The following is a 27826-nucleotide window of genomic DNA, read 5'->3' as shown; positions in this document are numbered from 1 at the left end:
TTTAAATTTACCTCACCAATGTGATACCTTGAGACTTTTAGTCAATCAACCCAGCTCTTTACTCAGTTTGCAAATATTGCCACAATATTAGTGCTCTTTTTTTAGCTACTTGTTGTCACTGTTCCTGTTTTCTTTATCAAAAGTCTTCATTGATTATCTTGCGGTAGTTGTTAATAGTCATTTTTGTGGATAATTGAAAGCACTGTCACAAATAAAACTGTAATTCTGAGCAGGTTTTATGCGGATCATATGATTTATGCACACAAGGCTGTCCATCCATTCATCCCTTTGTCCATCCATACAGAGCACTGTGTTCAGAGATGATTTTATTTTGTGCCCATTAAGTCCACCTGGCAGCCCGTGCCTTTTGAAAAAAGCCTGTTCATGGTTTATTTGTTTTAATCACTACAGAATTATTTTTGGGTGCAACACATGCCACATGTATAAAAGAATACAGTCACTTGTATTATGCTTTTTCATATTTGATATAAACATTTACTAGACAAAGAATCTGACATGGTGACTGGCCTGAAATTTATAAATTATATAGACACTGATAATGTAATGCTTGATTTGAGACAGAACAATGACAAGCTTCTGCACCTTCCACTACTATAAGTGGACTACAAGCAGACACTCAGTCCTTGCTTGCATAGCCTGGAAATGGGGAAGCAAAACCGCTGAACGAGAATTTCTGCAATAGTTTCAACCTTCGCCAACTCGTTGCTGTCTCGCTCTGAAACGCTCTCTCAAAAGCTTTATCGAGCACCTCTCTCGAGGGTCCTGCATCTTTAATGACTGCAGCGAACGGAATAGATTAGAAGATGAGACCTTTCAATAAAAAGTTTCTCCTTACAAAAAAGTTTTATACGAAGGAATGCAGTGTGTTCGGTAAACATATATGTAAGGCTTTTTCCCTCCTTTTGCTGCACTGGAAAGTGGAGCCCCTCTCACGAGGGCCCTAGCTTTAAGAGTGAGCTCCCAGCAATAAGGTCAAAAGCCAAGACTATTAATTTTGCAGTGCTCTTCATTTCTGTAAACAAGTTGATATGTACTGAGTAAAGTTTAGTTACTTTAACGTTAACTCGAGTAAACCATAAATCAAAGAAGAAGCCTAAAAAGAAGCCAATCTGGGATCGCCGTGGGGAATAATGCGCCTAATGCTGTAAGTCTGGCCTCGTCTCTAGATTAAGCGGCAGCAGTACAATAATAACATTAAGGGACGCATGTTGCATAAATATATTTCTGCTCATTCTGTAAGTCACTTAAGCAAAATATAATATGTTCACGTGAAAGCTCTTCCTTGGAGATTAGCCCTCAACTGCAACCCAAAAACCTTTCGAAAAGTGTCACACATACACGTGTATCGAATGGAAGGAAGCATGCTCCCACATTACAGGAGGTGAACTAATGGTCTAATGAGTCACATACTGTACATCCCATGCAACAATACTAAATGAATTTAGAGTGACGGTTTCTCTTTTCATAACCACCTAAAGATGAAAAAGGTAAGAGATTTTTTTTTGACACATAATATATGCATGCAAAGAACCTACTCTTCTTGGTTCCACTGTGTGAAAACATCTGGAACAGACAGGAGCCTTTCTACCCTCCAAGAGCTCAATAAGTCTGTACAGTAGAGACAGTTACAATTATCATAGGAATTATTATTTAGTTACTATCATGTAAAGCGTACAGTAGTTGCAGCAGTGAACACTGGGGATCCTAAATACTGCAGAAACATAATTTAATGCAGTGCTCCACTGATATACAAGCTAAGGTTGAATGAGAATGTAGAGGAGTTACTGTGCACAAATCACATTGGCATGTTGTCAGATAGAAATGTATGATATCTTATAGCTATGTTCAAAATTATTCAGCATTTGACATTCTCATGCATACAACCACAAGAAGCGAGTCCATTGAAAAATAGTCCAAGCATTGTTTTTTGTTATTTTTTTTCCTGTGGAAATGGCAGAGAACCTAATGAGACATTAAAACGTGTGCTGCTGTCCAGAGTGTGTGGATACAGACGGGAAGAGGAGGGAGCAGCGACGGCTCACTTCTGCATGTCACACTGCAACAGGAGCACGATGGACGGGTCGCTCTTTGCCGCCTCTTTGAACTCCTCCAGCGAGATCTGGTCGTCGTTGTTTTTATCCATTTTACTGAAGATCTTGTCCACCCTCTGCTCTGGTGTCAAACCGTCCTCGTTCATTTTCATCATGATCACCGTGCCCACCATTTTGTAGATAGCCTGTGGGCGAGGTGTGGCGAGAAATTAGCTGAGAACTGTGGTTTGCTGTGCAAGAATAAAAGATGAATGGATGGATGAAGCAGTGAATAAACAGATAAAAGTCAAATGTTGAAATATTATCATTTTTGTGGAGATTCATGATTAAATTGCTGAAATGGCTACAAGTAAACAACAACAAGCTACATACAATTATTAAGCAAAAGTAATCCGTGGATGGAAATAGTACCAGTGGTTGAATAATGTATGCATGCTGCTATTTTCTGTCAGCAGGCTGAAATTTGATTGCACACAGAAGACCAAGAACTCTGAATATTTCATTAATATATATCAAATGTGCAGGAAACACTGGGCCTTTACTGATTTATTGAATTATTTCAAAAGCAGTGTTGCACAACAGTGCAAACAAGAGTCGAGTTGGAAAATCCTTTGTAAAAGTGTGAAAATCATTTTGACTTTTTATTTAAGTAAAAGTTATAATTCTACTCGAGTACCCAATAAGTGTGACAGAGTTTTACCAAAAAAAACACCAAAAGAACAGATTTTTTCATTATTATTGTTCAATTTAAGAATAAACCCAAATCTTCAGATTAAACTTGAAATGCTATTTTTGAGAATCATGTCGAAATATTAGCTAAAGTTGAAATGTGGACTTAATGAGTTGACACAACAACTTCATCAGCGTTCTGATTGTGTTTTGTGATCATCCATTGCCAGCTATTTCATTTTGCACAAATGAAGCCAACCCCTCGAAGTTTGTGTTTTTTCCTTCTGAACAGATGCAGCTTTTTGCACCATCTCTTCAACATCATTGCACTTATCACCACATCGTGTTTATGTAATAAAAGAGAAATAATTTCCTTGTTATTAAAACCAACTCTTAAATACACTTGCGCTAACTCTACGCAAGCTATTTTGTAGAGGGCAAAGCAGCCATGGCATTTGTCTGACTTGAAACAACAACATTTCAGCTTTAGTCTCAATATGAACAATATTAATATAAAAATATATTTGCCTTTTCTTTCTTAATGTGGCCCTAATACTCCTTTATGCAGTAGTGCACAAGTCGTGTGTCCAAATATATATCGAATGCCACTTTTGGAATAACATACATTCCAAAGTGCCTCAAGAGTTCGCCATGTAATCGGAAGGTTGCCGGTTCGAGCCCCGGCTTGGACAGTCTCGGTCATTGTGTCCTTGGACAAGACACTTCACCCGTTGCCTACTGGTGGTGGTCAGAGGGCCCGGTGGCGCCAGTGTCTGGCAGCCTCGCCTCTGTCAGTGCGCCCCAGGGTGGCTGTGGCTACAATGTAGCTGCCATCACCAGTGTGTGAATGTGTGGATGACTGGATATGTAAAGTGCTTTGGGGTCCTTAGGGACTAGTAAAGCGCTATACAAATACAGACCATTTACCATTTTACCATTTCATTGGATCATCGCAGGTGTCCATGATGTTAAATACTTAAATATTGTTGGGTAGCTCTATAATAACAATAATAACAGCCACATGGGTCAGTTGTAGTCCTGTGTTTAAGCATAATAATTCTTTTTTGAGTGCAATAGTATGATGCCAATGTATTTGTTTATTCTTCAAACTGTTTGGCTGCTTTTGGGTTTGCTAAAGAAAAGTTTTATAAAGACCCAAACTGTGATTTGAACACAGTTACAATGCTCAAATCTCCAAAAGTCAAAATTACTGGAAAAACAAAAACAAAAACAGCTAATTCCCACATTTAACAAGCTGAAATCTGGGCTCTTTGCTCTGAGGTGATTTATTTGAAAACCATAAGTCAATTATGTGAAAAATAACTTCTTACTAATGTTAAAAACTCTCAGGTCATAAAATAATGGGGTTTTGTCTGACTGTTTTTGCACTGTTGCACACTTCAGAGCATATTGACAGTCTCAGTAGGGGCTGTCAATATGCTCTGATATCACTGACACATATCGGATTTATTTTATAGATTGTGTTTCCACAAATAGCCAAATGCAATTCAATACAACTGCAGTTTTGCCATTACGAAACTGTATCTGTACTCAAGGCTCTGCAGGTGTGTGGGAGACTGATAACACCAAAAACCAATGGAGAAAAAAACCCCTCAGAGCCAGTCTCCTGATGAGCAAAAGCTTAATGACTCCATAATCCCTCACCTCGATTATCTCCAGCATTTCCACTCTGGTTATTTTGCCATCACCATCCAGGTCATACATGTTGAAGGCCCAGTTGAGTTTCTGCTCAAAGCTGCCACGGGATGTGATGGACAGAGCGCAGATGAACTCTCGGAAATCAATGGTCCCGTCTCCGTTTTTGTCAAAGGTTCTGAAGGCGTGTTGTGCAAATTTTGACGCATCACCGTAAGGGAAGAACTGCACAAAACAGTAGAGAGAGGTCAACTGGTGCCTTCTTGTTACAGGATAAGCACAGCTTTTTAAAAGGGAAAATAAGTCCTCTACTGCTGCATGATTAGTTTGTACAACAAATAACTCCAACAGATGCAAAAGAGGCAGTTGATAAAGAAGAGCGGGAGCTTCTGGACACAAACCTTCACATAAAGCTGCTGGAACTCATCCAGATTCAGCCTGCCACTGGGGCAGTCCTTCAGGAAGCCTTTGTACCACTGCTTCAGCTCATGTTCATTAAACTCTGTGTTCTTCACCAGATCCTCCATCACCTCAGGAGTCAGCTTGCTGTTCTGCTTACCCATGTTTCCTGTGGTGCAAGAACACGTGAATAATGCATTTGCTTTTGCTTCGGCTCGAAAATATTTGTCAGATTCCCACTTCGAAAAAATGAGCACAGAGTGTAAAAAATGTGCTCTTTTTCTTCTGGGATGGCAGCAAATATTGCCCCAGTGCTTATGTTCTATTTCGGTCCCTTCAGCCTGTTTGTGCCAGCCAGTGGCCTGGGTAGCACTGACCTGGATCAACACCATCAGAGCAGATCCAGTTCATCAAATGTTCGATCGCTGCTATCAAGTTTCCACTGCAAACGCTGTCCTATAACCTGACAATGACAACAAAGGCTGTGCTTGCTTGTAAAAGAGAGGCTGCTGCAGTAAGTCCACAGACACGAGTAAGAGCAGCGTGCAGGAGCACACAGCACTGGATCAATGGAAAACACATGAGTGGCCTGCATGTAATCCAGTGTTTAAAGAAGCCGTGGGAAAGCTGCACAACAATCAGCCTGGGTTAGTTTGTTTGACAACTTAAGCCAACCACACCAGGGCAGTCCATCAGAAGCCCCACATTCATTAATTATTTACTCATCATGTGGCGAATGACATAAGTGGCCAAGGATGCGTCAACTTCCATTGCATAATTGAACAAATGAGAGAGCAGAATATTATTTGTATTCCAAATACAGGCCGTTGTGGGAGTGTCCACAACTTGAGACCAACATATGGTCCACATCTCTGCAGCATGACAGCAGGCTGGACAGCTCCACCACAGGCAGCACTGCATTGGCTTGGGCCTTCCACAACAAACGGCAGAAATGTGCGCTACAGCCCAAATCACTGCAAACCACAGCTTTTAACGTCCATCCCCTGCATGTCATAGAACCAAGCTTGGCGAGCGTGATTAGTAATTACAGTAACAGATGTTGGGTATTATCTCTAAAATAGGCTACAGCGAATGACCTTGAGGAGCAACATTTTGCAGGAAGATGACAAAACTGTTTCACGGAGCGTTGAGCTGAGAGAAACGGCTCGACGCGCTGCAACTGCGGCGTTTAATAGAAATATCAGCCACATTGCGCACAGGCCACAGGTATGAACGACTCGTTCTGCCATCGGATGCTGTTTTATATCACGCTTTAGGCAATGACATCCGTGTTAATGCTATTAAAGCTAACCGCCTCCTGTGAGAGCTGGAGAGGGAGACGCTGCTGCATTCCGATGGAAACGACGCAGTGAGAGTATTTTCAGATTAGATCCCCCCCATCCTGCTCCTAATGACATCTTTCCGTGCGCATCGGGCCAGCAAACATGTCAAAATGCAAGAAGCAAACAGCTATTTTTAAAACACAACACAGCCCTCCTCGGTGCCGCCGCAGAGCCACATTGGAGGGGTGGGAGAAAAGCGAGAGAGAAAAAAGCCCATTAAGTGCAGAAATCTTGGTGACATTTTGTAAATTCACCAAATAATCGCTCTCTGCCTTATTTCTGTTTTTCTGGCTCTTTCCAGGCAGAACGCAGATGCTTTATTTCAAAGGATGCGCAGGTGCCAGAGAGCCAGCCCTCTCCTCAATCCCCATTCATTCACACCAAAGGAAAATATGAAACATAATGCGCGACATATCAACACGAACCCATCCCTGCATGTATAATCTGAGATACATCTAAGACATGGCACATAGCTCAAAGTGCACGCACTTCTTACCTTATTATTTAGCGATTCTCTATCGGAATAAATCTGCTCTGGCTTCTGCAAAGTACAGAAAACCCCCTGCCGATGAAAACGTTTGCCCAAAAGGGATTATTCTCAACAAGGCTCGCCCTCTTTCAGAGAAAAAAAATCACCCGCTAATGAAATTTCTGGATTTTCCCGACGTTATTCCAGATGAGGCGCAGCAGGCACCGATCCCACGCCAGTCTTTGGTTATGCGACTACAGGAGCGCGGCGTCACCCGTGTGCATCACAGCCTGATCATAAGTTCACTGTTGCTGCTGCTGCTCGGTTTGGGTTCAGCCTGATCCTGTCACGTTATTACCGGATCTTCATCGTGATGAGGATGGTCAGCTTGAAATTTCATCATCAGGAAATTAACATGTTGGATGTTTCCGTGGCACAAGAATGGAAGATTCATCGCCTATTCATTTTTGGCCCTGATGCAATTATTCACTGCGACTAATCTGAAATTGGATTAAATAAACCCGACTGTGAAATATTTCACTTTTATGGTTTTAGACAAATCTGTGAGAAGAATAAATACATTTATTAAAAAATTTAGAGTTTATAGATAGGCTGTAGAAGACCTGTCACCCCAACCCCAAATCCACCTTCAAAAATTTGACCACAAGCCAAGTTAAAGTGTAAAATTCATTATTTTTTACAAATTATTTTTAATATTTTTGTACTTTTGTTGTTTAACCCTTCACGTTGATCCTAAACACACGATCTACCCTATACTTACTAGCTGTTTCCCTTGGGTACGTTCAAATGCGTCCCCAAGGTGACATTTGGTTTAGTTTTAAAGCTTCCTCATAACCTTTGGGAGACAAAATCCTGAAGTATTCAATTAAAGACCGATTATTACCATTTTCTTTCCCCTTTTCCTCAAAAATAATGTCAAGCTTGTCTTAAAAGTATGAAAAGAACCAACACATCTTGTCCATACTGACTGTGGCTTTAAGTCTGAAGCGACTCCAAATTTCTCACAGTCCTCTTTCTGTGAAAAACTGCCCCATCTCTTAAGGTGGTGGTGGTGGTGGGGGGGGGGGGGGGGGGGGGGGGGGGGGCTTCCATCCATGTAAGCTAGTGAGTGTGAATCTAACCTTTCACGTCTCCATGGTGATTAAAAAGTCTAGGTTTGGCATTTAATTTCTTCCTTTTAGAGTTGCGGGGGATTATGCACATCCTCACACACACAGACACACATCCACTCACACACAGCACAAATTCAGTTGACCATGAATGTGGCCAAAGTTTTAAATAATGGGGTCAGTGTATGTTCAAATAATCCCTGTGCACTAGAAGCTTAGGCTTCAGAGTTCTCCATGTACTTTTTTTTTCTATTCTTGGATGTGTATCGTGTAAAAGACAGGAGGTATCCCTCTAGATGCGAGCACAAAGCTGCTGTACAAACCTTCTGTCGGGGGAAAGTTGCCTTAAAGGGAGAGGAGCTGGCTGGTTTCAGACAGTGGGTGTACCCAGGCAAAGAAGGGTTATTCTCAAATGTGAGTAATGCAAAGCTACTCTACCAGAGCCCGAGATTTGTATTGTTTTTAAATGGAGCAGGAAATTAGCATAAGAGGTCCACTTTAATATCTAGGCCCTTCTTACCTGATTACAACAGCCTGTGACATAAACATGGTGCAAGTTCCAGAGCAAATGTGTCTTTACTTAGAAGATTTTAGACCAGATAATAAGTCAGGGAAAAATAGCTACAATGCACAGAGCAGAGGAGAAAATGAGGATTAATATTTTTTAGCATTTATTTTGATTTATTATAATATCGCTGAACGTAATGACCGCTTGAGAGAGAACCAGCAGTGTGCACAAAACCAGGGCCTTGAAACTGACCCAGCTGAATGGAGTTTAGTCATTGTTACCTGCATTATTAACATCTACTTTTTCTGCTGTGATGTCAAAAAGTCTTCAGTGAATTATTAAAGCCCTCCATAAAATCATTTTCTTTTACATACAGTAAAAGTCATTTCATTCCAAATTAGCTGTGATATAAGTCTCAAAGACCTGAAAAATCCTTTGAACTATAAGGTATAAATTTGACCAGAATTACATGATATACTATATACTGATATATTTTTTAAATATTCTATTCTGCAGTTGGTAAACCTATTTATGATTCACGGAGACCCCTTGAGAGCCCTGCAGAGAAACCTGGAAGCTCCCTGTACACCGGTTTGAGAGGCACAGATATAGGTCACCTTTGTTAAATCATGTGTGTCGAAGAGCAGACGAGGCTTCCAGCCAAAATAATTCTCAGATGTGTGGACCCAGATTTAAACCGCCACCTATTCAGGATGATTGGGTGCTGTAAAAAAAAAAAAAAATAGTGCTAACTGTTGTTCTACAAGCCAAAGGCAACCAGGCCCTTCGAATATTGTGTTACAATAACTCTAACATCACCTCCGGTTATTTGACTTCTTAATTTAATGCTCACATACAATACAGCATACACATATGTTTTCCTTTACATCTCACAAACACAAAAGCAAACAGTTGAATACGTTGATAACTTTTAGCACCGGTATAGAGCACTGATCCACTCAGCTTTCTCTAAAAGTCTTATTCATAGTGACTTTCAAAATAAAACAGCTTAGTTTGATCTCACTAGGCATGGCTTACATGGAATATCTTTACAGCAGCATTCACTTACAAAGGTTAATTGATTAAAAAAGGATGCATACTGTACACCAAAAGTGGTATACAAAAGCAATATCATCTTATATACCCATTTACATGGCCTTTTGGGTTTTCTCAGTATAACATTTAAGTGTTTCGTGTGTTCTGACAACTTGTGTATTAACACTGATGCTCAATAAAAACATAGAAACATATAATTTAAAAAAAATGTTCTTATGACTGTACATAAAGAGGCTATGGAGATAGGCGGCGTGTAACAATCTTGCATATTAAAACATTAATATATCACGTTCACAAAGCTCTCGCTTTTCTTTATATGTGTATGTACAAGAGAGCTGCTGTCCTTCTGTGTAGGCTATTGTTCTGTTTTTGTTAGGCTGTACTGTTTTTAATATGAAAATTATAATTAAAAAAGAAAGGCAAATTCAATGGGAACATTACTTTTTCGTCATACAGTAATGTGAAAAAATAGTATCAAAAATGATTTTCTAAATCTCTCAATCAAAAAGCGACGTAGTCTTTAATGCACCGTTTTTTTAAAATACACTCGTGGATATGTTTTTTCAGCTTGGTAAACGAGAAAACGAGATCTGATAGTGACATTTGACAAAATGAGACTTTCTTAAGGTATAAAGTGTTTTCTGTTATACATTGTTTGTCTGATGACGGATATACTGTATATATAATCTGCAGCAGACAGATGTTCTGCCAATGAAGGTTTGTGAGACAAAAGAGATTTTAATGATTACAAATATGTTATATAATGCGTATGAAGGATGTATTCCACAATATGATGGGTTTAGATCAAACTTTATGCCAGACACAAGACAAGAGGAAGGGATGAATCGTAGCTCTGGGAAACTTAGCAAAATTTCTGCTCTGTAAGCCAATGAGGGAGTAAGCTGTCCAGGTCTGAGGTGCACCAGTTCAAAGTCAAAATGTTCGAGTCTCTCTGCCCCCGCGTGTTTTATAATCAGTATGAGGTGGTTGGCTGTAGTGCACAATGGATGCAGCGACTGAATCGTCAGCTCCTCTTGGCTTTATTTACCGTTACACGGTGTTTGCTTATTGTTTAGTTGTCTGGCTATTTTGGGTCAATCTCATAGCATAGTCCAGTGGTTTACGCAGTCACCTAACAACTTAAAGATCCCCAGTTTAATCCTGGAAGGAGACACAAATCCCTTAGGTGCCTTAGGATGTCAGGAAGGGAATCTGGTGTAAAAAAACAAACACGTGGAGACCCTTTGTGAATAAGGGAGTAGCTGAAAGTAGCTTCTTCTTTTCATACCGTCATTTTTTGCCACTACAGATTTGAGTGAAGAGTCTCTCAACAACCCATTTATACTTCATCTGCTCAGCACTAAAGGGCTGACAGTCAGAATTAGGAGCCCAACAGTGAACAAAAAAGGAGCATCTAGCATTTTAGGAGGTGGTGGAGACCAAAACTGGAGTTAAAAGATTTAAGTTGAGCTGAATATGGTGACCATAAAAATAACTCCAAATGAATAATAAGTTTATTAAATGATGCTCATTATCATGTTTGATATAGAAACTTTAAAGAAAAAATCAATATGTGCAGATTTTTACGATGTAAGAACCAAACTAATCTGTGATACTAGTTAACCTAACATGTACAGAATTTAGATGGATATGGTCTTGTGATGTGACCTTGCTAATGTTAAAGTGCTAAAGTTACCAACAAATACCTTTATGATAGAGATAAATGAAAGACTGAAACAATATAGTTATTCAGTAGTTCATATAACTGATTTGCTTTTGTACTTTTGGGGCAGATAAGGAACAGATGCACCTGACTTCCGGGAACTCTAAATGAAGTGGCACACCTCATGACTCTACTTTCTTCCCATTGGCTAACAGACCTGCCTTCCCCAGATGTGACCTTCCTCAAATATCCTGCTGGATTTAAGAGGTTAACAAACTGTAGTCAGTTTTCAGAACTTAGTCTGCTTAAGCTTGTCGATGTGGTAGCAAAGCTTCAAGGCCGGCCCCAGCTTGAGTCCGAGGTACTTCATGATCATGTCGCTCTTTAAGAGTAACAAAGCATTTCCATCTATCTCCTGTGAAAGGCAGAGGAAGATGGTGTGAAACTCAGTGAGGACCTGAGGTTTAGTCTAGCCAGGTAAATCAGCAGCATAACACTTACATGTTTCCTAAAGACATCTGCGTGAGGACCTAGAGCCTGGGGATCTGCATCCCTGATGAACCATACAACATCTTCCACAGACCAGGTGGATGGGTCTTTATTGGGCGGAGCCTTGGACTCCTGCGATTCTGAAGACACATTATAACCTCAAGAAAGAACAAATGAAAGATGGAGAGTTACTTTTGTATCTCAGAAAAATAAAGGCCGCATCAATGCTTGATTTATCTCTTGATGGTGTCATACCTGTCCTGTTGCTCTCCGGGAACGCGTTTGGGCTGGTGGATGACTGCCTGCACATGGAGGCTGAGCCATTAGAGAACTGCTGTGAAGAGCGAAACCCGTAGGTGGACTTTGGTGAGTAGGACGAACTTATGGAGCTGAAAGCGGAATCGCCAGGGTCAACGGAGTAGCGTTTGCCATCTGACTGGTCTAAATGGTAGTCATCAGCCATTGATGTTTCAGCTAAAGAAATGATGGAGACTTCTGTTAGTGATAAAAATCCCCCACAGATTCAAAGTATTTGTTTATATTAGTTCAAGAACTTAATTTGGAAGTACCATCTGACTGGTAGGAGCCACCGCTGTGCTGTGTAATGGGCTGATCACTGAAAAGGTTTTCACAGTGCAAGCTGCGACAGAGCTTCTTCAGAAAACGAAGCACATAGTCGATGCTGTTCACCACGGGGAGGCTCAGAAGATGCTGCTTCCCATCAAATGTGGCTGGAAGAGCAAAACAGAAGACCACTTGAAATGCAGCTTAGACAAAAGTTTCTTATAAGTCAGACAATGAAACCTTTAATATTTTTTTCTCTCCCAGTAACACCTTAGGGAGTGTGCTAAAGAAGCTATTAAACAAACAGATAACAACACCTGAAGGGGGTCTTTGTACAACACCTGATATTTTTTCTCCTCCGTAGCCTTGCGTGAGGAGAGTGAACACCGTTTTCTGCTGGAAAGCACTGTCAATGCAGCCCTGAACGGCCTGCTGAAGCACCACAGAGGGTCTGTCGGGCCCAAAGTGATCGGGAAGCTGTTGGATCTTCTTCCTGTCCAGGTTGGGCCCAGTGTTCGCCTGCTTGTTGATGTAGATACAGACTGGAAAACACAAATGAGGAAAATGAAGGAAAGGAGAAATAGCAGAAAAACATAAGGGGAAAAAAGAGATCATATGCTTTTTTGTCTTTAAGCTAACAGAGAAGCACTTTAAAGCTTCTTAAGTGAGATTAACAGCGTATTGTATTTTACCTGTGAGCACCTGGGGCGTGGCAGAGTGGGGGATGGTGGCAGCATCCTGAGGAATGGAGCTCATATCGGGCTCTGGGGTGCTGCTGGGTGGAGAAATAGCCAGTGGTGTCATCACCATCCTGGGTTTGAGCTGGAGAGGAAGAAGGGGGTTTTGTATTGCTATGTCTGTTTTGGAAATATCATTTATTTATGCACACTAAATCATGCAGGGAGGGTTAGGATTGTTTAACACTGTAGTTTTCATGCTTTGGCCTGTATGAAAAGAAAACAAATGTGCTGATAATAATGTCCTCTTTAGGCTAAAAAATAATTCCATAACACAACAGAACAAAGCCTCACAGATGTTAACTCCAACTCTGTTTATGCTGGGATCCCACAAAATCTGAAGGGCATGGAGTCTCCCTGTCTGTATACACATGTATTTTTAAACACACTGCACCCACACACACTACAACTCATCCACCAGCCCCCCTTCCCCTTTCCCATCTGGCTGACCTTGAAGCCCGGCTTTCTCCCCCTCTTCTTGGGCACTTTGAGTGGAGGGAGCGATTCAGGGTAGCGATTAGGAAAATCCATCTTGGCGACATTGCGGAGCGGAGGTCTCCCTCTCTTCCTGCCCGGTATCTTCCCCGCCTGGCTGGGAATGAAGGAGGGAGCCACTGCAGCTGATTGCATCTCACCGTTGTTGCCGTCTGATTTCTGTGCCGTCACTGCAGGTACGCTCATTTGTAGCTGGACACAAAGGAAACAATGAGTGAGCTCAAACAAGGGCAAGGGCAACGCATTGAAAACATGCACTTTAGTTGCACATCAATACTCCTCTGTAGCCGCTGCATACTAGAGTGCAGCATTAGCATGAATTCAGAGGAAGCAGACGCAATTGGCAAAGGTGTACCAACAGTAACATCCAAACACTAGGAGCCTGCAGAAAACTCAGCCGAGCAATGTGCTGAGAGAAACAGCATTCAGCTGAGCACCATAATAATCAAACAACACACAAAGGCAGCCATGCATGTGCCGTGGTGGAAACAGCACCTCCATCCTGCACTCGTAACACACTAATAAACCTGAGAGAGGGAGGGGTGACTATTACCTGCTATCTTCTATTGTGAAAGCCCACAACCTTTTGTTTTAAGTCCCAGGAGCCTAAAGGCAACTACAAAGTTAAATCCCATGCAGTGCAGGAAAAGCCATCTTGCTTTTTTGCCCCCCTTAGTCTCCCTTTGGTTAACACACCGCTGCTGCTGCTGCTGCTGCTGCTGCTGTGCTGCTGCTGCTCCTGGGCACACAGGCTGCAGACATCTCATTAGACTAATGCATTCAGCAGTGGCAGAGGGAGGGGGGGAAATTGACTTCACCATGGCTACCCAGCTATGAATTACCATTATCATGACAGCTTCCAGCCTATTCTTAAAATAAGAGAAAGGAAACAAGAAGCAGCTACTAAATAAAAGAAATAACCCCCCCCAGCAGCAGCACAACTAACCGGAAAGAAGCCATTTGCAATGCCTCCAAATGTATTTTGAAGAGATTTGTGAAAGGATGCAGCATGTAAACAAACAATAACCGGTTAGCAGGCACTCACCATCCAAAGCAGATGTGAAGATGTGGAGTATCCCTACGCTCCGTGCTGTGGTTCCTATATTTTCTTCTGCTACCAGTAGCAGAGCACAGATCTCAGAGCAAGGCGGATTCCACTGTAATACTGTATATATGTCTGTGTGCTTGTGTGTGTGTGTGTGTGTGTGTGTGTGTGTGTGTGTGTGTGTGTGTGTGTGTGTGTGTGTGTGTGTGTGTACAACAGAGACAGACAGAGAGCGAGTGACAGTGTGTGTGTGCATTAAAGAGACAGAGAGACGGAGAGAGAGGGAGAAGTGCTCCTCTGTTGTCATGGCAACAAGCCTGTAAGCCCTGACAGTTGTCTGCCATGTTTTGTCTGCAACTCAGGCTCAGTGCTTCGGAGGCACAATTAGACCCAAGACAGATTTGCATCTGTCAGTTGATATAAAAATTAAATATCTGTTATTTATTTATTTATTTTTAACACGATTCTTTTTTTCTTTTTTTGTTTTTGTTTCAGCGTTATTGTGAGCTTTTAAATGGTTTATACTTAAATTATATTTAGATCTTTCGTGAATTGTTGATAAATTCATCAACCTATAACGTCTATCAAAATGATCATCTTAGTCATGTTCTTAAGTAAAAATGACCCAGATTATAAAAAAATGTTTTAAAAATTCCTGCTTCGAGCTTTCCAGATGAGAGGAATCAGGGCTTTTCTTTGTTATGCATGAGAGCACGCTGAATATATTTGGGCTTTCTGTTTGTAAAAACAACACCAGGGAGCTGCTGGAGCTGCAGGAAATTTTTTTGTGATATGTTACAGTGAATAAAATAAATAGCTGCTGTCCAAAATAATCATGTTAACATTAAAATCTTATTGTGAAAATATGAAGAATCCCATGTGGATTTTTGCTGTGAAGATCGCATGTTTTATCATTTTGTGTTTCAAATGTATTACTCATTAATTTGAATAAACGCTTTTTCCCCCTTTTTTTTTTTACTCCGGGTGGGCGAAGAAAGACTATATCTGGCATTAATTTACCCCCTACAGTCATACAGTGAAGTCAATGATACTGCTGCACTTGATATTACAGTCACAGAGGACAAATCAGGTGTGCGTGCAGCGTGAGATTTAGGCAAATTAGTTTTTTTTAATTATTCAAGAAATTATCTAGCAATACATTTTTAAATTAAGTAATTATACCGAACAACACACAATTTCCCAGAGCTGAAAGTGATGCTTTTAGAGGTCTTCTTTTGCCTGACTACTAGCCGAAACCCCAGAGATGTATTAAGTGTATAACATTATGAAGTGGCAACACGCAATAATAATATAGCCTTTGAAAATGTATTTTTAGGATGCAATAGCACATTTACTACGCATAATTAAAATGCAATATTATTTTACTTACGTTTTTCGTATTTATTTTTATACGGACAGTATATAATGAAAGGTGCTGTTAAATAATCTGGCATGGTGAATTGTCGCCTCCTGTTGGCCGAAAAACGACTGAAAATGTCATTGCTAATAAAGTTTGATTGACAGAATTTGAATCCAAGATGGCGGCGCGCGTACCGCTGTCTATGAAGATGTCACCCTCAGCTTCTTTGGGCTTAAGGCTTCTTTTTAAAGAGCAACATTCCTCCGGAAAGCTGCTGAAATCTCTCAGCGAGTTCCACAGAAGAGGTGAGGTTTGTTTTCAGTCAGTTTAGACTGTTTAAAGTAACCGTCCGCGGCTCTAATCATAACCTTGTCCTACTTTTACTTAACATAATTAGTTAGTGTACGCTTTTCCACGTTAACCTGGCATAATGCATATTTTTGAGGTTTTGTTCAAACTTACCTTGTTATGCTTGTCGGTTTTTCCTGCCCTTTGAGCTGTCAGAGTCGTTACCCGCTAATTCTTCCTATTCGCCCACCAGAGCAACGTTATCGTTACTGTCCGAATCACCCAAAAATCGTTGTCGTAGTGGTCTAAAAGCTTTGCGGAGAGCTAACTTATCGGTAACGTGCGTGTTGTTACGGTTTTTAAGGCTACTCTGTGAAAGTCCGGCAGGCGGAGGAGGAGAGCGGTGTTAGCGCCGCCGGCTTCAGCGGCCCCCTGGATCACTACACCGGGCTGATCAGAGATGGGAAGCTGCGGGAGGATGAGCACCAGAAAGCGGTGATGCAGAAACTGGACGAGCTGCACAAAACTCTGAGAGGATACAGCAACACCCCGACATCTGTCTTCTCCAGGGTAGGTAGAAGCATGCCCCAACTTATGTTGTTATTATTATTAATATAATAATATTAAGTGAATATTAGTGCAGAGCAACGTGGTTTACAATGTTGGCAATATTAGAGATTAATCTTTACATTTGTCCAACTTTACTCAGCCTTTAACTTAGTTATTATCCAAATTATGAAGTGTTTTTGCATCACAGAGTATCACAAAGGTTTTGGAGTAATAAAATGCTGTTATTGTGTAGCATTCACACTCCAATGAATGGGGCATCTTGCATAAGGATACTTAGGTATTCAGACCTAAGGTACTCAGGTAGGTGGCTGTAGTGGAGGGAGGGTTAGCACTGTTGCCTCACAGCAAGAAGGTCCTGGCTTTGAATCCACCATCTTGCCAGAGCGTTTCTGTGTGGGGTTTGCATGTTCTCCCCGTGTCTGTGTATCTTTTCTCTGGGTACTTCGGCTTCCTAGCGGGGTTAGGTTAACCAGTAATTCTAAATTGTTCATAGGTGTGCATGTGAGTGGTAGCTCACATGTGTTAGCCCTGTGCTCAACTATGGCAGCTGGGGTTGGCCACAACCCTGAATTGGATAAGTGAAAGAGGATGGATGGATTATATATACAGGGGTCCCTTTGGCCATGTTACCTACCATAAATTTGATATATTTTCCCTATTTCCTGTCCATCCATCCATCCATTTTCTGCTTATTCAATTCAGGCACTGGAGCCAGTCCCACTTGACACTGGTGTACCCGGAGAGAAGCCGTTTGAGCACATGAAAACTGTGTCTTACTATGTAATATGTGCCTTGAGGTGACTGCTCTTTTGATTTGGTGCAATATAAATAACTATGCATTAAACTGAAAAGGCCCCAGGGTACAACAGTGCTAACTGTTACACCACTGTGCTGCTCTACATGTGACCGTTTCACATTCAAAAACATTAACACAGAAAGTCCAGTGTTAATGATGACTTGTGAAACGTGGTTTTTCAGTTTACTACTTTGTCTTCATCTTCTTCTGTTGCTCCTCCAGTTAGAGGTTGCCAGAGCAGATCATCTGCCTAAATCTCACCCTGCTCCTAGTATCTTCTTCTGTCACACCAACCCTCTGCATCCATGAATCTTTTCTGTGGTCATCCTCTTTTCCCCCTGCCTTAAAACTCCATATTCAACATCCTTCATCCCATATATCCACTGTCCCTCCTCTGCAAATGTCCAAAATATCTCAGCCTCTCCTCTCTAACTTTGTCTCCAAACTGCTCAACCTGAGCTGCCCCTCTGATGTACTCTTTCTAGTCCAGCTTGTCCATCCTGTCAACACACTCCACCCTGCCTGTGCTCTGTTCTTCACATTCGTTAGGTTACCACTGTGTGACATAAATCTGAGGAACGTAAGAGCGGCTCTCTTTCATGCTTTATCTTCTTTGCTGATAATTTCAGCAGCATGCCTTTTTAAAATTTGACTCTACAGTGTTTCTCTTATCTTCTCACTCAGTCTCATCAGCTGTAGGCTTTGTTGACATAACTTGCGCTCTTACTGGGTGTGATTCCTTCAAAAAAAAAGCCTGTGTGTTGGGCATGCTTTGTTCAGATCACACTTTAAAAAAAGGAATTAGTGAAAGATTCCTAAATAATTTGCCATCTATTTGTCTATATTAGTTTATAATGATGATTTTTGCTCATTTTTACTTGTCTCTGCATCTTTTAGTTTTTCACAAAACCAAAGCCTCCCAAAGGTTACTACATCTACGGTGATGTTGGTAAGCCATGGAACTCACAGAATTGCATATCTCAATGTAATGAAATTAAGATTTTTTCCAAACTCAGAAGATCTTTTTGTTTTGTTCGTTTGTTTCAGGCACGGGGAAAACGATGGTCATGGACATGTTTTATTCATATGTGGAGACTGAGAACAAAAAGAGGGTTCATTTCCATGGTTTTATGTTAGACGTGCATAAAAGTGAGTACAGTTGTTAGTTAAGCTGCATTTAAGAGAAAAAGGGGGGGTGAGCTGTGTTTATCAATGCAACTTTGGACTTTCTCTGCTTCTAGTGAACATGTGGGGGAAGATAAGGTGTGTTTGTTTTATTGGCAAAAAGAAATACTGGAGTTTTGTTCCAGATAAATCAAGTCTCTTGTATCTGTGCCGTTAAAGAAGATTGCAAATATATATATTTTTTTACATCAGTACATAATCCATTTGGATATATCATGCCACTCCTGCCACTTAAACGTAGCTGTGTAAGGATTTTTGTGTATTTACGAAAATCCACTTGTCACTAATGGTAAAAGCTCTAGCATGAGACACAGTTTTGTTTTTTAAATTTATTTCTCTGTGATTTGATTTGTGGAGATTCAAAACATTTACCTTTGAAATACTGTAGTATTTCCTCCAGTTTAAGCAGTACTTCACATACAGTCATGTGAAACGAAAGATTTAAGAGGACTCTAAGTACAGCCTTACTGCTTCCATAGCAATTAAGAGGGTAAGTAGCAAATTAAACTCAGCATATGAGCACAAACACCTCATAACAACTGTAAACACAGCGGTGGAGGGGTGATTATTTGGGCTTGCTTTGCAGCCACAGGACCTGGGCACTGTGCTCATTGAGCTGACCGTGAATTCATCTTTATAACAAAGCCTTTTAGAGTCAAATGTGAGGCCATCTGTCCAACAGCTAAAGCTCGGTCCAAACTGGACCAAGAACAAGCGATCCCAAGAACACCAGGAAACCTACAACAGAACAGCTGAAGAAGACAAGAATCAGTGTTGTAATGATCCAGACCTCACGCTAACTGAAATATTGTGGTGGGACATTAAGAGGGTTGGGAATGAACAAAAAACCCCACAAACCTCAATGAACGAAACGTATGTTGTAAAGAGGAGGGCGCAAAATTCCTGCACAACGATGTGAGAGAAAGTTGTGCAGAAACAATTATTTAATAATGGCAACTTTTTCCAATATCCTGTGCAGAAAGCCATATAGAAGAGAAAGAGTCTTGTGCAAAACAATATATGTTACCCTATATGTTACCCTAACCCTATTGCATGCTTATTATACATAAAATATTTAATATTATAATATTGTAAGAATGTGGTAGTTTGCATTTTCCACTTGGTTTTTCTGGGATCTGTATTTGTCTCTTCTTACAGACTTACGATTAACAGTAACTGCATTTATCTTTTCAATCTACAGGGATTCATCGGCTGAAACAGAGTATGCCAAAAAGGAAAGCAGGAAAAATGGCCAAGTCTTATGATCCCATTGCTCCGGTTGCAGAGGAAATCAGTGAGGAGGCTTGTCTGTTGTGCTTCGATGAGTTTCAGGTACTTTTAAATCATCTTGTAAAAAAACATTTAGTCTCTATAACATGTAACCTCATGTAACAATCACGTTGTTGTGCTTTACCCACATTTCAGGTCACTGATATTGCAGACGCCATGATTCTCAAGCAGCTTTTTGAGAATCTGTTTCTAAACGGTGTTGTTGTTGTGGCTACTTCTAATCGTCCGCCTGTAGGTAAGTAATGTCTAGTGTAATATGATTATAAATGTGTTCTTAACACGGCTTAAAACTCCTTTGGTTTACATAAAAAAACAAATAATGCCTTTAAAGCACAATCCTATGGGATTGTAATCAGAAATGTATAAGCTATAATCACATTCAGGAAATTATTCATCATATTAAAGAAAACATGTGCATACATCATTTGACAAAAACAACTGCAATAATAAATATTGTGTTACAGTGGTCCCTCGCTATAACGCGGTTCACCTTTCGCGGCCTCGCTATTTCACTGATTTTATTTTTTTTGTTTGTGCAATTTTGCATGCTTTTTATTTTTGTTGTTGTTACAGCACATTGTGTTCTGCATCCTGATTGGCTGTAGACCATTGCAAAATGCAGCTGCTCGCATTTTAACAAGAACTGGGAAATTTGAGCACATTACCACTGTTCTTAGATCTCTGCTTTGGCTACCTTGTCAGGTTCGAGCAGATTTTAAGGTCCTGCTGCTCACCTACAAGGCTTTAAACGGACTGGCACCTTCATACCTCTCCGACCTTTTACACCTTTATGTCCCATCCCGTGCTCTACAATCTCAGGACTCTGGCCTTTTTAAAAGTTCCTAGAGCCAGAAAACAGACAATTGGAGAGCGTGCTTTTTCTTTTCGTGCCCTGTTTCTGTGGAACAACTTCCCTCAAGATATTTGGCAGGCATGCTCTGTGGAGGTTTTTAAAACTAAGTTGAAGACACATTTGTTCACCCTATCCTAAATGTCTTAATTCTATGGCTTTTAGTTTTTAAATGTTTACTGTTTTTAACTTGTATTGTGTCTTTTACCTGTATTGCTATGTATCACTTTTATTTTATTTATCTCTTTAATTGTACAGCACTTTGTTTGAAAGCGCTTTATAAATAAAGTTATTATTATTGTCAATCAAACTCGTGCTGCGTCTCCTGTCCAGTACAGAATGCGTTCAGCTTGTCAAATTTACATAAATCTTCGATCGCTAGCAGTGTGACTCTGAAGTGCTGCACTGTATGTTTGTAAGTTTTCTCCCCAACAAACACAACAATGTCGATAAAACGTTTTGCACCGTCAAAGGCGCCTGCGGTAGCACCCAAAAGGCAGAGGAAGATGCTATCCATCGCATAAAAAGTAGGACTTCTGGTCATGGTTAAGGAAGGTAGACGTTACCGTATTTTTTGGAATATAAGGCACATTAGGCAAAACCAAACAGTCAGATAAGTCAAACTTTTCTCAACTCATCCTTCTTGCTTCCTCCACTTCCGTACCACTGATTCATTAATGTTGAATTCTCTCGCAGCTGCTCTATTCCCATGTTCTGAACCTGAAAACAGGGTTTGATCTTTGGTTTCATTCTACAATACTGGACTTATTTTTCTATGAAGGTTTGAACTTTGAGGGTGTTTAAACAAGAGAGAAAAGTGTGAAAATCTTCATGCCTGTCTGAGAAAAGTGTATAAAGTGTGTAGTGAGGGGTTTTTACAGCCTTAAAACATCTAGAATAATTGTAAAATATGAAGCTGGCTTCTTTGCGGATTTCACCGATTGCGGGTTAATTTTAGAATGTAACTCCCACGACAAACGAGGGACCACTGTATTTAAAATTTGTAACAGTTATGCTATGTCAAACTGTTATTTGTCTTACTCATTCATCATTTGTTTAAAACGAGTCATTTTACCTCACTTTGCCCTCCTTTTAAGCCAGCTTTCTTCTTACTGGCTGACCCTTTCAAGCACAAGGTTTGGACAGCAAGTGGGCTGAGCTGTTTTGTGGCTAAATCCATAATGTTAGGAGCCTGAATCGATGATGTTACGAGTATCTGCTCACACTGACACCACAGAGAGCCAAGAGTAAAAAGAAACTGTTGGAAACTGAGAGCGTTTTAACCCACAGGGGTTAATTTTACATCCAGTGACCTCGATATCCGAATTAAATTGTAACAGTATAGAGTATACACCCACCAGGCACTTTATTAGGTACACCTTGGTAGTATGAGGTTGGAAAGAACTGCTTTAATTCTTCGTGGTAGAGATCCAACAAGGTGCTGGAAATATTCCTCAGAGGCGATAGAAACACTCAGAAATGCTCTTCTCCATACCTTCATTGTAACAAGTGGTTATTTGAGTTTCCTGTCACATTAAAGCAATCTGGCCACTTTCCTGTGACCTGAGTCAGCTCTGAGTCAATGAGGCATTTTCACCCACTGAATTTGCGAATGCCATATTTTCTCATTTTTTGGACCATTCTCTGTAAACCCTAGAGATGATTGTGTGGGAACATCCCAGGAGACCAGCAGTTTCTTAAATAGACTAGCCTATCTGGCACCAACAACCACACCACATTCATAGTCGCTTAAGTCCCCCCTCTTCTTCATTCTGACGCTTGGTTTGAACATGATCAGGTCATCTTGACCACGTTTACAAGCTTAGATGTGATTTGAGGCTACAAATTACAGAAAACAAGAAAGCGTAATCGGTCTTCTATAACACTTTGAAAGCCATTTAGATGTATGCCAGATAACAGCAAATGTGACAATGGTTTTTTTTCTTTCTGTTTCCTCAGACTTGTATAAAAACGGCCTGCAGAGAGTCAACTTTGTGCCTTTTATTGCAGTGTTGCAGGTAAAGTGAAGTCATCTTCTGCTGCTGAGGCTACCACGTGTGGCATCGCAGTATTTATCTGTAAAATGTTTGTTTTCCTCCTGCAGAAATATTGCCATACTCTTCGCCTGGACTCTGGGATTGACTACCGCAAACAGAATAGACCCTCATCTGGAAAACTCTACTTCCTGTAAGAAATGCTCACTGTAAAACAAGACAGGGGGATGATTTTGCTTTGTGTGATTTGCACTGTTTTTCCTATTTAATGTTTCCCTGTTACATCTGTTGCAGTTCCAGTGAACCTGATGCAGAAACGACCCTCGATAAAATGTTTGACGAGCTGGCTTTTAAACAGAATGACAGTAAGTCTGCTTTCAAAATAGCACTCTGTCACTGCAGCATTTTACTGATGACCTGCTCATTATATAAAGTGCTGAACATAATGTTTTCTGCAGTAACACGACCAAGAGTTCTGAACGTCCACAACAGAAAAGTCCGTCTGAACAAAGCGTGCGGGACCATCGCAGACTGTACGTTTGAGGAGCTTTGTGATAGAGTGAGTCTCTTTTACAGACACACTGTGTGATGGATCATATGTTATAATTACTGTTTGTCATCTTTTATTTTTAGATTATGTGGTATGGCAGGTTTAATATGGGAGAAAAAGTAGTTTGCTTTATTTTATGGCACAAATTGGGCTTGTTTTGACTTTGTATCAGAAGTCTATTATTAAAAAGGGAAATCAATGGTATGCTCAACCACAAGAGTGCAGTATTTTTTGTTTTGTTTTTTTCCTTCAAATTTGCAAACCACTCGCCACAATCTTGAGCTACTAGTTTCCCATTGCTAGTAAAAACGTGCAGATGTGTGTGTTTTCAGAGTTGCAGTATGACTGGTTTTCTGGATACTGATGACAAAGTCCTGCTGCAAAGCCCTCGAACACTTGTTATCAGATGTTTACTGCACCAGTTTTTATTGCTTTAACGTCACATCAAATAAATTCAGATGTATTTTATTTTATGTACCTCTCCCTGCATTTTAATCTAGTTGGTTTCCTTCACAATGATGGGAAATGAAAGGGGTCTGTTTAAACGACTGACTCGCTTTTGGTTCTGCTTATGCTCAAGAGAAAGAAAATGACTAATACAAAGCAGCAGAGTCTGAAGTTTCTAGTAAACATTTTATGCAAAGTGTAGTTTGGTGAAAAACTTATGGAAATGAAAAAATGACTCAAACCAGTGCGGGAAGTCTTGCTTGTGGACACCTCATACATATGTTTGAATATAAATGTTCCAGCCTTTAGGAGCGAGTGACTACCTAGAGATATCCAGGCTGTTTGACACAGTCTTCATTCGACACATTCCTTTGCTGACCGTGAACAAAAAAACTCAAGCCAGGCGGCTCATTACGCTTGTGGATGCCCTCTATGAACACAAGGTACGATTCCTTCATTTGTTTGTATGCACATTAAATCTGCGCTAAAACACCAAACACGGGAATTTAACACTAAATTTGTCTCGTTTCAGGTACGTGTGGTGATCCTCGCAGATCACCCGCTGGAGGATATTTTTGTACAAGATGGGGATCACAGCCACGACGAGGGCCACATCCTGATGGATGACCTGGGGCTGAAAAGGGTAAGCGGTGACTCTGTTTCCACAGAGAAACCAGATTTGGGTAATTTTGGTGGTAAACACAGATGATTAAGGCCTCTGTGGCCTACGGCTGACAGTAAATGAAACCCAGAGCACACAGCTAAAAGTAAGTCAGCACATACTGTGTAAACTGTAAGAATCATTTTAACCAGTATATCAGTTTGTTCCTTCCTTCTTCCTTTTTTTATTAGAAAAAATACAAGTCCATCCTTGAAGTGTATCAGTAACATAAAATAGTGGAAATTAATGTGTACATTTTTGTGTGAAATGCCATTTAAAACAGAATTTGCGAATCTCATAAACCCAAATCGTATTCACAGTAAAACATAAAACTTTAAAATGTTTAAACTGACACATTTTATTATTTCCTTAAAATTATTACCTCATGTTGAATTTTATGGCAGCAGCATGTCTCAAACAGGTTGCCACGGGGATGACAAAAGGCTGTAAAAGTGAGCGATACTAAAAAGAACGCTGGAAGGAACATTTGCAGCTAATTATGTTTATTAGCAACACGTCAGTAACATGACTGAGTATAAACAGTGCGTGTTAGAAAGGCTGTTTCTCAAAAGTAAAGATGGGCAGAGATCTGCAAAAAAAACCCACAAATTGTAGAAAAATTCAGAATAATGACCTTGAATGTAAAATTGAAGGTCCATGTGTAAGAGACGAAGCTAAAAATCAGCTCAATTCAGTTTTATTTTTATAGCACCAAATCACAACAGCAGCCACCAAGCGCTTTATATTATAGAGTAAAGACCCTACCGTAATACATAGAAAACCCCAACAATCAAGTGAACCCCCTTGGTGACAGTGGGAAGGAAAAACCAGGCTGAGGGAGGGGCAGCCATGTGCAATGACCGTTTGGGGGTTGATGGTACAGTTTTGTATCAATGTTGGATGTTTGTGATCTTCAGGGCCCAAAAGCATGTGCTCCCATCTAAACAAAGTCTCGGCTATTTCAGCAACACAATGCTTGCCCACAAGGACCAAAGGCTCACATCGCATATAAGACAACATATCTCTCCCAAAAGCCTGCTGGACTCCTCGGTTCCCAGATGTTTGCAAACTGTTGTTAAAAGAAGAGAGATTGCTACACAGTGATAAACATGGTGCTGTCGCTTCAGATTCAAAATGAGTTCTTTTTTTCTTCACACTGAACGTTTTCATTGTTTAAACCTTTGATATGGTTGGTTTGCTCTATTGTGACTAAAATGCTGGTTTATGAGATTTGCAAACTTAACTTTAGGTTTGTAAAAGTTAAGTAGCTTAGTCAAGAATTAAAAGCATTTAAGACTACAGGTTGTTTTGTTTCCTGTGTCAGAAGAGAGATGAAGCATGTTACCATAGAAATAATTTTTACCAAAATAGAAATACTAACTTAAAATTTATCTATTCAAGTTAGTGGTTCCACAGATTTTATTTTCCACTTCATGAAAATCCAATTTTTACTTTTGGAACATCTAATTTGGAAACTATTAAACCCATAAATACAACACTGAACGAGTGTAAAAATAGAATAATCTGTCTGAACATGTAAAGATGAAAGATCTGAGAGTGAGGAGGTTGTATCGTTTTATTAGACTGCCACCATTTGATTAATGGCTTTTTTTGCCCCAAAGTCGTGTGTAAGTAAACTGTAACATGTCCAATGTCTAACAGGAAGAAGCCAGCAGTCTGTCCATCTTCAGCGGCGAAGAGGAAAAATTTGCCTTCCAGAGGACCGTGTCCCGACTCACAGAGATGCAGACAGAAGAATATTGGCTGGAGGGGGACAGAAGCATGAAATCACAGGCGTAACATTTAGAAAGGAAACAGTGTTACCAAACTTGGTGCGCCTTAACCTGCACTCCTCGCTGCCTGTAACAGCCCAGAACTGAACACTCCTCCTCATCATCATCATCTTATGCAGCACAAACCCAGTGGAACTCCTCATCTCTGTGCGTGTGTGCAATTGTAGTGCAGAGTATTTATTCTTATCTAATCATTTTATTGCGACATTGCACTTTAAGGAGGATTTATAAGATGAACTTTGAGTTATTGCTTTTAACTTGGTGACATTTTTGAGGTCCAACTTCACTTTTTTTTTGATGTGTGGGAAATCAGCTGGACGACTTTTGGAAAAGTAATCCAAAAGGACTTTGATGAAGATTTAAGGGACATTTTAATTGGATCTATTTTAAGATACACTACGGTTTGAAAATGAAATGAATTGTATATGATCTTAACACATCTAAATACAATGGCAGCAGACTGGTTTGGAGATTTGCAGCCGTGTGTTTATTCGAGTTGTGATTTATTTAGCCTGTGCATGTGAAATGTTTATCTCAGAAAGCTTTGCAGATGCTGCAGAGAATGAATGGCACCATCTGACTCTTCATCAGTGTCTTCATTCGCCAGACGGAAAAAGAAAAGCAAACCATGTCAGCTGAATATTACTTATATGGCACAATAGCTTTGTACATCTGTCCCCACAAATGAAACCGTTTCAGTGTTGGCGTAGGCTGATATTTAACTGCTTTCTGCTTGCATTCATCCTCCGTTTATTTAAATACAATAATGCACACAGCCTTACAGAAACAAAGACTGCACTGTGTGGGAAGTGAAAGTGAGAAGAAAAAAAAACTACATGAGTATATCTCCTGTACAAACATAAGCGTTACCAATGCAAGCACAGTTTTTCTGCATAAATTAGATCTCATGTCCTTTTTTTAATCAGCATTTCACTGATTCATTTTGAACGTGACAGTGAGGTTAGCAATAGCAATACTCCTGATAAGATTTAATGCTCATATGAAAAAGTATTGTACAGTGAGTCATTCAAACACAGTTTCATTGTGTCATGTTATTCTATTTAAATATACTGGCAACAACTTTATTCGGTGCATCTTGCTAGTACTGGGTTGGACCCCCTGTGACATTAATTAAACAAGGTGCTGGAAACGTCCCTCAGAGATTTTGACATGATACAATCACACAGTTGCTGATTTCTTGGGTGCACATTCATAATATGAATATGCAATTCCATCACATCCCAAAGTGCTCTATTGGATTGAGATCTGGTGACTGGGGAGTGCAGTGAACATCACTGTCATGATCAAGAAACCAGTTTGAGATAATTTGAGCATCATAAGATGGGTACATTGTGCTCATTTGTTACAAGGGACCAAAGTGTGCCAAAATGGAACCATTACACCACCAGCAAACATTTTGAGTTCCCTGAAGCAAGTAATTTACAGCTCTCTGTCACATGTGAAACTTGGGCCTAAATTTAATTTTTGGTGCCCCAAATTAACTCTAACAAAAGCTACATAATCTAAGCAGGAAAAAGCACCTATCTTCTTCTAAAGCTAATGTTGACTGATTATATATAGGGCTGTTTTCGCGTCTAATTGGTCTGGCCAGTACCAATACCTCAGGCGGGTAAACATGGCAACCAACATGAACATATGAAGATCACACACCGCTCACTAGCCCAGCATTAGTGCATTAACATTGGTAAACTCTTTCCTATATGGACAAATTCTTTCAACAATTTGT

General features: G+C 40.3%; 3 protein-coding genes across 7 annotated transcripts; 1 reads left to right on the top strand and 2 right to left on the bottom strand.

Moving 5' to 3' along the window:
* Positions 1-245: 245 nt before the first annotated feature.
* vsnl1b (visinin-like 1b) lies at positions 246-6950 on the bottom strand. The gene is made up of 4 exons (XM_082516592.1): positions 6636-6950; positions 4799-4965; positions 4407-4622; positions 246-2257 (listed from the first exon to the last, which is right to left on the bottom strand). Exons 2-4 carry the CDS (start codon positions 4958-4960, stop codon positions 2060-2062), a joined length of 576 nt encoding a protein of 191 aa, XP_082372718.1. The 5' UTR covers positions 4961-4965; positions 6636-6950; the 3' UTR covers positions 246-2059.
* A 2134-nt stretch (positions 6951-9084) lies between these two features.
* On the bottom strand, positions 9085-16386 carry LOC309695547 (sex comb on midleg-like protein 4). Of its 5 annotated transcripts, none has more exons than XM_082516263.1 (9): positions 16118-16386; positions 14296-14364; positions 13206-13442; positions 12711-12840; positions 12360-12560; positions 12024-12185; positions 11710-11928; positions 11467-11612; positions 9085-11380 (listed from the first exon to the last, which is right to left on the bottom strand). In XM_082516263.1, exons 2-9 carry the CDS (start codon positions 14296-14298, stop codon positions 11255-11257), a joined length of 1224 nt encoding a protein of 407 aa, XP_082372389.1. In that variant the 5' UTR covers positions 14299-14364; positions 16118-16386; the 3' UTR covers positions 9085-11254. The 5 variants fall into 5 exon arrangements, with proteins under 5 accessions (XP_082372389.1, XP_082372391.1, XP_082372390.1 ...); XM_082516265.1 differs by having other exon boundaries at positions 14296-14361; XM_082516264.1 differs by lacking the exon at positions 16118-16386 and adding an exon at positions 15686-15753.
* afg1la (AFG1 like ATPase a) lies at positions 15742-26549 on the top strand. Its single transcript, XM_082516262.1, has 13 exons — positions 15742-15960; positions 16308-16513; positions 18207-18258; positions 18357-18458; positions 19696-19826; positions 19920-20019; positions 22594-22652; positions 22739-22821; positions 22923-22993; positions 23087-23187; positions 23928-24068; positions 24158-24268; positions 25949-26549. Exons 1-13 carry the CDS (start codon positions 15834-15836, stop codon positions 26084-26086), a joined length of 1422 nt encoding a protein of 473 aa, XP_082372388.1. The 5' UTR covers positions 15742-15833; the 3' UTR covers positions 26087-26549.
* The last annotated feature ends 1277 nt before the right edge of the window (positions 26550-27826 follow it).

The sequence above is a fragment of the Aulonocara stuartgranti genome (assembly GCF_965226115.1).
Source record: "Aulonocara stuartgranti genome assembly, chromosome: 19".
Classification (NCBI taxonomy): Eukaryota; Metazoa; Chordata; class Actinopteri; order Cichliformes; family Cichlidae; genus Aulonocara; species Aulonocara stuartgranti.
Note: the sequence above shows the minus strand (reverse complement) of the source record. Positions and strands in the feature narration are given on the sequence as shown.